The 13,711-nt window shown below is 38.9% G+C and overlaps 1 protein-coding gene across 2 annotated transcripts in view; it reads left to right on the top strand.

Annotated features, from left to right (window-relative positions):
- Window positions 1-13,711, top strand: part of VWA8 (von Willebrand factor A domain containing 8) — a 180,173-nt gene that overhangs the window by 154,030 nt on the left and 12,432 nt on the right. The window contains exons 38-41 of one of the 2 annotated variants that reach the window (XM_085215801.1): window positions 1,427-1,535; window positions 3,009-3,165; window positions 6,363-6,471; window positions 12,036-12,161. In XM_085215801.1, coding sequence (XP_085071927.1) covers window positions 1,427-1,535; window positions 3,009-3,165; window positions 6,363-6,471; window positions 12,036-12,161 — 501 coding nt within the window. The remainder of the gene's footprint in view (window positions 1-1,426; window positions 1,536-3,008; window positions 3,166-6,362; window positions 6,472-12,035; window positions 12,162-13,711) is intronic. The other variant, XR_014880982.1, reaches the window with a different exon arrangement.

Raw genomic sequence — 13,711 nt, 5'->3', positions numbered from 1 at the left:
TTCTGTTCTTACCACATTTTTTGTTTTGTTTTGTTTTATTTATTTCATTGGTTTTTGAACACCTAGAGAGTCTCCATTCATGAAGTAATCTCAAATAGAAGATTGTAACCAGGGCCAAAGATCACTGGTTATTATTAAGAATGTAGGCTTTGGAGAGTAAAATGAGAATCATGTTTGTATCCTCTATGGCAGTTCTGCTTCTTGAGGAAGAACCTGCCCAAACAGGCAGTGAAAAAGAGCATTCATTCTCTGATGGTGAATCACTAGTATATATAAACAAGTTCAGATAGTGCACAATCAAAACATTCTTGCAATGTTTTGGAAGTGGTTATTTTGGAAATCAAAAGGAAGCCTTGGAAAGAAAATGTCCCTGCTTTTCCAGCATTTCTACTCTGACTCTCACCTGATAATTGAAATGCAAGGCTACTAGACTGAATTTGTCTGTTGTTGTACCTGCAGTGATATGCACTCAGCTGTATGAAATGTTCACAATAATGAATAAAGCCTTTCAGTGCATTTAAAGCATGTAAAGCATAGGTTTCTCTTAAAATGCAAAGCTTAGTGAAAACTGCTGAAAGAAGCAAAGTTGATAGAAATCTTACAATGAAGATAGAAGTATTCATGATGGAACTGTTCAGCTTTTGAGCAAGCAAGTTATATATGCATTTGGAAAAAAGGTCAGAACAGGAAATCTCAGTAGGTTTAGACATTCCAGGCTAGATTGGAAAAGATACAGTGGATTTTTAAAATATATTTGAGCCTATTCACTGATTTAAATAGTTGTTTTTCTTGTCTTTCTTCTTACTCCAGACAAAGTAGATTTTTTTTTCTCTGGCTGTCTTTCAGTTTGTTGGGTTCCAAATTCAGTTTTGGATCCTCCCCTCGAATATACCTATCCAGCAGTTCCAATGTCAAGAATTCACAGAATCACAGACTTGTAGGGGCTGGAAGGGACCTCCAAAGACCATCAAATCCTCTTCTGTAGAAAAGGGAACTGGGCTTGTTTAGTTTGGAGAAGAGAAGGCTCCAGGGAGACCTCATTATGGCCTTCCAATACTTGAAGGGAGCTTATGAACAGGAGGGGGAACAAACTGTTCATGAGGGTGGATAGTGATAAGACAAGGGGGAATGGTTTTAAACTGAGACAGGAGAGGTTTAGGTTAGATGTTAGGAGGAAGTTTTTCACACAGAGGGTGGTGACGCATTGGAACAGGTTGCCCAAGGAGGTTGTGGATGCCCCATCCCTGGAGGCATTCAAGGCCAGGCTGGATGTAGCTCTGGGCAGCCTGGTCTGGTGGTTGGTGACCCTGCACATAGCAGGGGGTTTGAAACTAGTTGATCATTATGGTCCTTTTTTTGTTATTGGGTTATAAGAGTGATTTTACTTGGTATAAAAAAGATTTACAGCTCTATTTTTATTTTACAGATAACCATTCAGAGGGACAGTGGTTTGGACGTCAGTTCCCCCAAACATGGAAAAGTGGATCCAGACAACATGCCTCATGTTGGTGGAAATACTTGGGCTGGTGGAACAGGTTTTCATTCATTACTTTTTTTATGCATTTTGGAAGGAGGTTTGCAAAAGATGCAGTACCAGATAAAAGTAGACATATACAAACCCACTCTCTGCTATTTTACTCAGTGCCTTTATTGTCTATGAGAAGTAGTTGCAGTGCCTAGTGCCTGACTTAAATTCTCTATAGCAGATCTCCACTTAAATGACATTTTGTAGTTTTTTCTCTTCATTGCCCGTATAGAGAACCAGCACCTTGCAGCCACGGAAGCTAGGCCTGAGTCACTTGTCATTCCCTTAGACTTTTATAGCAGCAGAATTTTAGGTGACATAGGTAGTAGACATACACAATAGGCAAAAGTGCCTTCTAATTCTAAAGGACACGATAATGATCACTTGATAAAGTGGTTTGGAAACATTATAAAACAGCAGTCTTGGGAAAAGACAAAGTCCGAATAAATACAGGCTGGGGGATGAGCTGCTGGAGGGGAGCTCTGCAGAGAGGGACCTGGGCGTCCTGGTGGACGACAGGTTGGCCATGAGCCAGCAGTGTGCCCTCGTGGCCAAAAAGGCCAATGGCATTCTGGGGTGCATTAAGAAGAGCGTGACCAGTAGGTCGAGGGAGGTGATCCTCCCCCTCTACTCTGCCCTGGTAAGGCCTCTTCTGGAGTACTGTGTCCAGTTCTGGGCTCCCCAGTAAAGAAAGACAGGGATCTCTTGGAAAGAGTCCAGTGGAGGGCCACAAAGATGGTGAAGGGCCTGGAGCATCTCCCCTATGAAGAAAGGCTAAGTGAACTGGGTCTATTTAGCCTTGAGAAAAGACGACTGAGAGGGGACCTGATCCAGGTTTATAAATATCTGAGGTGTGGCAGCCATAGCGGTGAGGCCAGTCTCTTTTCAGTGGTACGTGGAGAGAGGACGAGGGGAAACAGACATAAGCTGCAGCATAGGAAGTTTCGCACGAATGTGCGTAAGAACTTCTTTACGGTGAGGGTGACGGAGCACTGGAACAGGCTGCCCAGGGAGGTTGTGGAGTCTCCTTCTCTGGAGATATTCAAGTCTCGCCTGGATGCCTACCTGTGTGACCTGGTGTAGGGAACCTGCTTTGGCAGGGGGGTTGGTCTCAATGATCTCTAGAGGTCCCTTCCAACCCCTACAATTCTGTGATTTTCACCTTTCACCTTAAATTGTTTTAAGGACAGAGAGCTTTGAGTGTATGTTCTACACTTAATTTACAGTTCTCTTTATACATGGTGATCGCTGTTACTAATCTGTTCTCAGAGTACTATAGACACAAGTATTCCATTGGGGTTTCCTGTACCATGATAACTATTTGGTTTTGAATGTTGTTGGCAATAAATATTTATTTTCAGAATTGGGAAATTTTTCTGAATATCATCTGTAGATATGACAATGGAAGCTCTAAGGAAAATATTTTCTTATTTATTATTGAATGCATATTCTTTCATTCTTTTTTTTATTTCAACCATTCTAGGTGGGAGAGACACTGCTGGGCTAGGAGGCAAGGGTGGGCCATATCGTCTGGATGCTGGCCATAAGGTTTACCAAGTATCTCAAGCTGAAAAGGATGCTGTTCCTGAGGAAGTTAAGAGAGCTGCTCGAGAGATGGGTGAAAAAGCCTTTAAACAGAGGTAATGTTAAGGAAAAACAAAAAACAACAATTGTCTTTATTAACTTCACTTACTAACTGAGTAGGTTAGATATTAGAAGGAAGTTGAGGAAATGGACCTGGGAGTGTTGGTTGATGCTTGGCTGAACATGAGCCAGGCGTGTGCCCAGGTGGCCAAGAAGGCCAATGGCATCTTGGCTTGCATCAGGAACAGTGTTGCCAGCAGGAACAGGGAAGTGATTGTCCCCCTGTACTAGGCTCTGGTGAGGCCGCACCTCGAGTACTGTGACCAGTTTTGGGCCCCTCACTGCAAGAAAGACATTGAGGCCCTGGAGCGGGTTCAAAGAAGGGCAACAAAGCTGGTGAGGGGTCTGGAACACAGGCCATATGAGGAGAGGCTGAGGGAGCTGGGAATGTTCAGTCTGGAGAAGAGAAGGCTCAGGGGAGACCTCATTGCTCTCTGTGACTACCTGAAGGGAGGTTGTAGTGAGTTGGGGGTTGGCCTCTTCTCTCATGTCATTAGTGATAGAACTAGAGGGAATGGCTTCAAGCTGCACTAGGGGAGATTTAGGCTGGACATTAGGAAATACTACTTCTCTGAAAGAATGGTCAGGCACTGGAATGGGCTGCCCAGGGAGGTGATGGAGTGACCAACCCTGGAGGTGTTCAAGGAACGTTTGGATTTTGTGTTGAGGGACATGGTTTAGTGAGAACTATTGGTGATAGGTGGATGGTTGGACTGGATGATCTTGTAGGTCTTTTCCAACCTTAGTGATTCTGTGAATTTCTGTGAACTTCTGTTAACTTCTGTTTTTCACACAGAGGGTGGTGACGCACTGGAACAGGTTGCCCAAAGAGGTTGTGGATGCTATGTCCTTGAAGGCATTCAAGGCCAGGCTGGATGTGGCTCTGGGCAGCCTGGTCTGGTGGTTGGTGACCCTGCACATAGCAGGGGGGTTGATACTAGATGATCATTATGGTCCTTTTCAACCCAGGCCATTCTGTGACTCTATGATCTATGATCTGAAGAGAGTATTTCTAAATATGCACAGAGGTTCAGATTTCTTTCACCAACTGAAATTTCAAGTCAGACTCTCGTACCCATCATAAAAATAGCTAAGTGCACTGACAGTCATACCAAATGAGCTTTATGTTTCAACTCTAGCCATTCTACTGTGTGAATGTCTGCCTGAAAGTAGAGTACTGGGGAGATTAAAACATTGGAGTGAATAAATTTAGAAGCGGCTTTGTCATTTCATATTTTGTCACCATTAACAGTGACTCCTAATCAAGGGGGCATATCTGGGTGCTAAAAGTAACAGGAAAGGAGACTGCCATTTGCTTCAACTACTGTGTAAATATAGATGTTTTAGCACAAAGCACACTCTGTATGGGAACCACAGTATTTAAATTTATCTACTGCATTCAGATCAAGTTTCTGTTTTAATCTTTTTTTTTATTACTAGATTTCCTCAAGCATTTAATGTATTCATTAGAGCATTAGTGATTAATAAAGACACGGAAAGTGTACTGATTATATCAGAACTTCACAGGAAGAGGTTCAGAAAAGAAAAATACTTTTCAATAGCTACTTAATTTACACAAGCAACATCCAGATATTTAAATTAAAAATAATCAGTTCAGGGCTTGCTCTCAGGGGGAAGGCATGGCTTGTTTTGTCTGTCTTTTTTTACTGGTGTTCTATGGGGTGTGCAAAGGAAGAGTACTTTTAACCATCTTTCTATGTCTCCATTCTGCAAAATTCCCTTTCAGTTTTTCCATAATAGAAATAGCTCTTAGATAGTGTATGTCTATTTATGTGTATGCAACCATGGCATGCTTCGATGCTCTATGATGCTCTACAAAGTTCATGATGGGGGGAAATTCCTAGGTAGTGCTGCATGTTGTGGAAGCAGTGCAGCTCAGTCCTGTATAATCTGAGTGTCTGCACATGAGATAACAATTCATATCCTGCTAAAACCAGTAAACTACCATGCACCAGCAATAGATGTAGTCTGTTCTGAAACGACATTTGACGTGGATTATTATTCTATACCACTTGGGTAGCTGTGGGAACTAAGAGATGAAAGTTAGGAATAGAAAGGTTGGAGACCTTAGACAAAAGAAAAATGAAGGGATCTGCGAATTTTACTGTTTTGTTTATATGTTATTGTCTGGAAGGGAGAATTTTAATCCGAATGCTTTTGATTGCTTTCCCAGCTAGATGATACTGCTAGTGGAAAGCATTTTGAATTACCCCATTTCAGTAGAGTGGAGGTTGGAATAAAGGTTGGAATAGGTCACTAAGATCATCTAGTCTGACTGTCAACCCATACTGGATAGGTCATACATTTTAGCTGAATCCAGTCAGGATGGTTGGATGGGCAGATATAAGATTGCAGCCTCACTGCATGAATCTGAGTTACTGAAAATATTGAGCAGTGCATAAATCCAGCGTACTCATCTATCCCTCAGCTCATGCTTCACTGTTAGACCCCTGTAATTATGTTCCAATTGTGAGTTTCACCATCTTAAGACTATCTGCTCAGATATGATGTTGAGAAGAGTAAAGAACTTTTAAGTGGAGGTACAACTTATGGAAGGTGCTTGTATTAGTTTTTATAGTGCAGATGTTGATCTTTGTTATATATGTCTGGACAGAAGAGAGTTCAGTGACGTGACTCATTTTTTGTAGGGGAGCACATTTTTACTGACATACATTTAAAGCTCCTTTGTTTCAAGATTTCCTCATTTTATGAAACACCAAGATAGACATTGGAGACACAGTGACTGGCTGTAAATCTTCAGCAACAGATTTGAGAGTATGTCTTAACCTTTGTGTTAGAGCGTGGATCGCGATACGCTTAAAATACTCCGACAGTGAAGTAATGGATAGGCACTCGTGTATGTACATATAGCAACACCTAAGCCAATAAAATTCAATCACAGTTTTCAGAACATCTGATTCACTTCCCAAACTTTAAAGCAGATTAGGAGAGAGCCAAGGGATGAGTAATTTTAGTAGGTTTTGATGTGAGGCAATCCTTGTAGACACTGGTGATCTTTTGAACAATTCACAAAGGCCAATTCTTTGATTTGCCTCTTGTTTGTGATCACTGCGGTCTCAATTTACGTGTTACCATGCTTCTAATTTATATATACTAAAGGATGATGTGGTTGTTTCTAAAGCTGTTCTGAGCTCCCTGTTCTTTGCTCTAGATTGAAAGAGATTCAGATGAGTGAGTATGATGCATCTACCTATGAAAGATTCTCTGGAGCAGTACGACGTCAGGTTCAGTCGCTCCGCATCATCTTAGACAATCTGCAGGTAATCTTAGATTCGCTGATAAAGGATCATGGTGAGCTCGTTACACTTTCCTTAAAATACTGTCCTGCTAATGTTGTTACCATCTGATACATTTGAGAGTTAAAAGCAGATTCAGGTTATAATCGTGTTTAGGAAAAACAGTCTTGTATTACTATTTCAAAGGCAGCTTTTAAGTGGATCTCAGTGCTCATCTTTACAAGTTACATTACTCCCATCACACAGCTTGCAGAGATTACTTATTCAGGAGCACAGTTTTGTGAAAGAAAATATTATATGTTATTAAAAGAGTATGTGATGGTGTGTAGATCACAGTCTTTCTCTTTGCCCTCTGTCTAAAAGACTTTTAAACATGGAAATACTATGTGTGTTAAAAGACTTGACAGCTTTGCTGCCCGTGCACCTGAAAACAATTCTTCCTCATTGAGCCTGACTAATTAAAATAGGCGTGGCTCCAGTCACTAAGTGGAAGCTAACCAAATATACCACTTTACTTTTCTTCTGTTAATTAGTTCCACAGTTGCTTGAGGTTTTATTAATGCTAGTGTTCACCTACAGTGTAATTAAAATAAAAAGTGCACTGTTTCAAGGAAGAACTTGATAGTCATTGAAAATGAAAGAAAAATAAATTTATTCCTTATAAGACATCTCTCTGATTAAAAGCATTTCTGTTGAAGGCTCAGATACCTCCTCATATAGTGGTCATTTAGAATGGTCTTGTAGTAATACACTTTGATTCATACAGGCACTCAGTATGTATTTCAGCTCAGGACTTATGCTTTTGGTTCATAAAGAGAGGGTTCTGTTGAAAAGTTGTAGGTATAAATCTCAGTTTTTCCTGCATTGTTTTTATTCAAGTGCTTGTTTTTACTGTGTTTGTGTCAGATATGCATTTTGAAGCATGGTTTATAGCAAGAAGTGAATAAAAGAATCTTCAGTTTAAAGTCTTTTTAAAATCTCCCTTATCTATTCCTTGGGGCCAGAATTGTTATATTCAGGGGTCACATTAATCATAGTCAAAATAGAATGAATTTTAATATAAGGAGACATATCCTGTGACTTTGTTAAAAAAGTCATTTTAATATCAAGGCAAACACTTATAAGCTTTGGTATTTTATGAGACTGCCAGCATCGTGGGCAAATTCATAACAGCTAACCACGGAGATGATAAACTTACTGTGTTATGAAAAAAAACAAACTTGCTGAGTTCAGAAAAGCTAGCTATTAGAATAAAAACAATATTGAAAGCAAATTTGAACTTTATACACATTGTGGTAGATATTTTATTAGAAGATCCACTAGGAAAATGAGGGCAGATGATAACAAGAGTTACTTAGAATCCAAGAATATTTCATGTTTCATTTTTTCATTAGAGAACACTTTTAGCTTTTTAAAAAGCTAAAAATGTTTGAGTTTGCCTTGTTTTGAACTTTCTATGTTCTTGTAATGAAAATATATTGTCCACACTCAATTCACCTGGATTTCCTTTTCAACATATGCCTTTTAATTGCTTTTGGGGTTTTGTGGGTTTGTTTTTAAAAATGTGTTCCTTCGATTAAATTTTACATCCCAAGGATGTGAAGCCTGGAATCCTGGTGCAGTTGTTGATGCCTCAAAAATCAGTAGCAGCAGCAAGTTGGAAGTAATGCATAAATATTGTCTGAGAATGTAGTTTCGTCGTTCATTTTACTTTATGTAACTTGCTAATCTTTGTCAATGATTTGAACAAAATTAGTGAGGCATTACAAGTTGTTCTTGATCTTCTCTAGAAGTAGCAAGGCCTGAACTCCAGAGTCCAGACAATGATGAGCTTTCTTCTCTCTCCTAGTGTTGACCAGCCTCTGTATAAGGCTTATACATCTGAAGTCCAAATTTAATAACTTATGATTAATCAGAGACTCAGAAAGACCTGAGATTTTAGATTACTTGCGCTCTGGAAGTACTTCTCTTTTTATTAATTACAGGGGGAGTTTGGAGCAACTGACCTTGTAGCTTCTGAGCATCCTTTATGCACTTACACTTGAAATGGGCAAACCTGGGTCTGAGTCACAGAACCTAATGGGAATGACTGATTTGGACTGTGTGGGAATTGTCAGGTCATAACAGCAAAAGCAGTGGCAGTATGGTGATATTGGGGGGGCTGACAGTGGGAAAAACTCCATGCCTTGTTAGTAGTAGTTTTCTGCTTTCAACAACTATGTTTTTCTGGGAACGCACACACAAAGTTTTCCCAGAAACAAATGCAGACCACAACTGGGAGTATTTCATACAACCTTACAGCATTACATATTTAAATGCAAGCATTTCATATGTGCAGCTTTTTCTGTGTTAATTACAGACATATAACGTGGTTATATTTTGTAAAATTTCTTCAAAATATGCCTTTGATATCTTTCAGTGAGAAGAATTATTGCAGTGGTGGCAGTGTGTTGCAGTCGTAATGGACTGTTTGTCCTTTCTAGAAAAGCAGACTGTTTTTATCCTTCAAGCATAAATATTCATGTCATTTGTTTAAATTTATGAAAATTACATATTGAAATTACTTTGAAATTTACCTGCAATATGTGTGTGCATTTTATAACACAAATACTTAAGAAGAAGTTTTTTTTTTTTTTCTGTCAAGAAATGCTTAGAAGTTCATAGAATCAAAGAAACATAGAATGGCCTGGGTCGAAAAGGACCACAATGATCATCTAGTTTCAACCCCCCTGCTATGTGCAGGGTCACCAACCACCAGACCAGGCTGCCCAGAGCCACATCCAGCCTGGCCTTGAATGCCTCCAGGGATGGGGCATCCACAGCCTCCTTGGACAACCTGTTCCAGTGGTTCACCACCCTCTGTGTGAAAAACTTCCTCCTAATATCTAACCTAAACCTCTCCTGTCTCAGTTTAAAACCATTCCCCCTTGTCCTATCACTATCCATCCTTGTAAACAGCCATTCCCCCTCCTGTTCATATGCTCTCTTCAAGAACTAGAAAGCCACAGTGAGGTCTCCCTGGGGCCTTCTCTTCTCCAAGCTAAACAAGCCAAGTTCCGTCAGCCTTTCTTCATAGGAGAGATGCTCCAGCCCTCTGATCATCTTAGTGGCCCTTCTCTAAATTCTGCACTGAATAGGCCGATGCTAAGTAGTCTAAATAATTTTAGTATTATTTGGGTAAGATTTTAAGTCGGATTTTGTCAGCATCCTTTCCTGTATTAGGAGAAGAATGTAAACTCTGTGTTCCTCTAATAACATTTCAGCTCTTTTTTTTTTTTTTTTCATCAGCTGAACATTGCATAAGCTTTATAATGTGGTAAGCAGTCATGGATTTTTAATTATGGTCATCATTAAAAAGTATATTCTTCCCACTCTGCTGTTCCTTGAACACCAAATAGCCCCAAAGCTAAATCTTTTTCAATGAAAACTGTAGTGAGACTAGTTAAGAAGTTCCTCATCTAAGTGAACCTTTATAATCTTCTGTTGTTTCTCCCTCCTGTCTACTGAAAGGAAGCAAATAACAAACATTCGACAAAGCTAAAGACCTCAGGAAGTCTTAAGGCTGTGTCTGTGTCCCAGTATGGTGGTGGCTAAGATTATTTGGAACAAAATCATTTCATCTACATCATCCTGGAAGTGTCATGATCCACTTTAGACAGGCTCTGCTCTCTGAACACGTTGTCTGTTGGAGCACTTCTTTAATCATTAGTTGGGGAGTTGAAATTTGCCATCTGTTATCCTACTGTGGTTTTCACAGCAGGAAAACACCTGTGGTGTGACAATTCAGTGGAGCATGGAAGGGTCATCTAGAATCAGGTTGCTGGCCCTGCCTGTGGCAGGGAAGTTGGAGCTTGATGATTCTTAAGGTCACTTCCAACCCAAGCCATTCTATGATTTTGTGATATGATTCTATGCATTTACAGGTCTCTTCTTGCAATGTTACACAATTCCCAGGGCAACAAAGGAATCAATAAGCCTATGGAAGAGGGGATTTCAAACTTTGTCCCAAGGGTAGTTAATGATAGTGGAGACTACGAAGCTAGGGTAGAAACAAATTCCTGGATGCCCCACTGCAAAACTTGGTTAGACCTGAGCTAGCCATAGCACCACTGAAATCTATCAGAGAGAACAACTGATTGAATTCTTAACTTAAGAAATCTTTTACCCTTTAGTCTCATGTGATTTACTAAGAGGCTGAGGTTTCCATGTATTGCAAGAATCTGTAAAGCTTTTGACATAACCTAACTAAAAAGACCTGTGCTTGTCACAGCTATGCTAACTCGATGCTGTAAAATGAATTAATCAAAACATTTTCCCTGTGACTTTGTGTTATTTCTGCACACTTATTTTCATAGATAACCAGTCCATTACTTTTGAATAGCTATTGGCAATAGGCAGTAATCCAAAACGCCTTTTTCCATATGCACTAAAAAGAAAAACCTCATAAATTTTGACCAAAGCAATTTCAAAGATTCTCTTAGCCTTAGGAAACCATCATCTTACTGCTCAAACTGTACAAAATTGCAATGATTTGTTCTCTCAAATCCCAGGCCTGCCGTTTGCTTGGGATTTGTAATGTAACACTTCCTGCTTCTCAAAGAGCAACTGATTTTCATTCCTGAGATCCAGTGTCTCAGGCAGTTTGTGTCCTGCTGGATATTTGATTTACCTCCAGCTGCTAACCAGCAATTTTGCTGAGCATGCAAATGCATTATACGTATATAAATTTAAAATCGTATCTCCAGGCTGGCCTTACTACAGGGATGAACAACTTCAAACTGAACATTTGAGCAGAAATGAAATAAGGCTTAAAACACATATATGTACTCTTTGCCATCTTTAGATGATCTTATGACGTGAGGACTATGATGAAGCTATCCATTTAAGGTATTCTTAATTAGATTTTTTTTAATCTGAAATATTTGAATCTCTAATCTTCTGTGCTTGTTTATACATACTGAAGTTCCTTTAATGAAGTTAGGCATTTCCAACAAGCAGGTTGTAAGTAACTGATGTTCTTTCAAGTAAACTGAAAAAAAAAAAATTAATTGAAATATCTCTTGAGTATCACAATTTTCAAGGTTTTTATTCTAAAATAGAAAAATAATGTATTACAAATGTTGGTTTAAAAGAAACCACTTACTACTACATAAGCTTAATGCAGCTTAGTTGTACCTTGAAGTCTGCCACCTTTTTTTTCTTGTGTTACTTGAATGGAGAGTGTGAAATAAATTGCCAGTTAAGCTTGTCCCTCTGATTGTATACAGTTTGGCACAGACTTGTTATTCAAATTTCCAGCACATTTGCAAGAAAAAAGGTTAATATTTCCACAGTCCACGGGTAAACTCCCACATATCAGAAGACGTTAAGGAGGGCAAAATTACAGGGAATGTATTCTTTGTCAGTATTGACTTTTCTTTCATAGAAAGAGAGGAAAGGAGCAATGAAAATGTGTTCAGGTTTCATTGGCTTTTGCCAAAAATATCACGTAACAACAAAGGAAGTTCATACGCCTGACACATACAGTAGGTCTTAAATTACCTTCAAATCACTGAGTGAATTAAGGTTTGCTTTTTTTTCTGTTGTAGGCCAAGGGTAAGGAAAGACAATGGATGAGACACCAAGCTGTTGGAGAACTAGATGATACCAAAATCATTGATGGGCTGACAGGAGAAAAAGCCATTTATAAACGACGGGGAGAGCTTGAGCCGCAAGTAAGTATCCAACAAGCAGCAGGGAAAAGTGGGGGAGGGCCTAACGGATTTGATGATTTCTTAGTGGCTGTACTGGTATAGAGATGAGAAACTCAGAAAAACAATCTCTGGCTCAGGAATTTGCTGAGACAGCCTCAAAATGGAAGATTTGCTTCACCTCTTCCTATAATCTTCCATGCATTTGCTGTTGGCCACCCTCAGAGAGATGCCGATCTAAGCAGTCCTTTGCTTTGATCCAGTGCAACTGGTTTAATGCCCTTGTTTTATATTTTCATGAGCTGAAGGTGATTATCAGAAAACTGCTTGTTCATCTAAAAAATAGAAGGAAAAGATTTTCTCACTAATGTAACTTTTTTTTTTTTTTGCTATTATAGATCACAACACCCTTGAAAATTTTATAAAAACAAGCATTGTATGAATCTATTATTTTTCCTTGATATGCAAGGTATTCTGTCTTTCATAGATACTTAGATTTAAGAATAAAAGCAATGATGAGAAAGAAGTGTGAGGAAAAGCCACTGAGGTATGATCAAGTTGCCTATCCTGTGTCTCATTTCAGCCACTCCTTGGAAGACATTCAGGTTAGGCCTTATGTGAGATGAGGTTACAACTATGAAACCAGTTGAATCAGATCAACAAAACCCAGCCTGAATGTGTGTGGCTAATAAAAAATATTTAACAGTAATACTTAATGACAGATTGTGAGAGGGTTTTTTTTTTTTTTTTTTTTCCAATCTTTATAATCTTTTTGCAATCTTTTTTGAAATTTTGACATTAAAGTGTTTGGTTTTTTTTGTAGATGGGTCCAACATCTTTTTGCACAACAGGTTTCCCCTTTCGTTCAATCTTGGTATTGTTTTTTCTGCTACTTAAACCTGGTGTCTGTTACTTTGATCAGTTCCTAGAAGTTATCCTTGCCTATGTGAAAGACCAATGCGGGGAAGTGATTGGATCCTCATTTCTGATCTTTTTACAAAAGTTCATTTTCTCAATGTAGACAGTTCAGTTTTAATGTATAGTTAGTCATAACAGTGAAAAAAAAAAGACATCTTTAAATTTTGCTTATAAGAAAAGAGTAGCATTTAATGGATCCTCTCAGCCCCCCTCTTTTGTAAGGGTACAGCAGTCCATTGAGAAAATAATGAAAGAGTAAAGCATACAAATGCTGGCAGCTCTTTTGAGTTAATAGAAGTGTTTTAGATATCTTTTTTAATGTGGCTGTTTTTAGACAAATCGTATTTAATAGCCACTAACTTGTATCCAGACTGATGTCAGTGCACACTGTATAAAGTCTCTCCTTGGAATGTACTGTGCCAGTAATTGTTAAAACAGATGCAGGTTGTTTTCAGGGAAAAATAATTGTTTGGGAATGAGAATGAATAGAAGTCTAGTAGTTAATCAGAACAAGATTTCAAACATTTTTAAAATATTATAAACCTCAGCAGATTAGATTTTCTTCTAAGGGTCTCTGTTAGTATTGTAAGCCAAGGAAGAACATTTCCGTTATGAGCTTTGGCAGACTGAGAAAAGTTGAGAGTATTCTTTCTGAA

Source organism: Meleagris gallopavo, chromosome 1 (genome assembly GCF_905368555.1).
Source record: "Meleagris gallopavo chromosome 1, MGAL_WU_HG_1.1, whole genome shotgun sequence".
NCBI lineage: Eukaryota > Metazoa > Chordata > Aves > Galliformes > Phasianidae > Meleagris > Meleagris gallopavo.
Note: the sequence above shows the minus strand (reverse complement) of the source record. Positions and strands in the feature narration are given on the sequence as shown.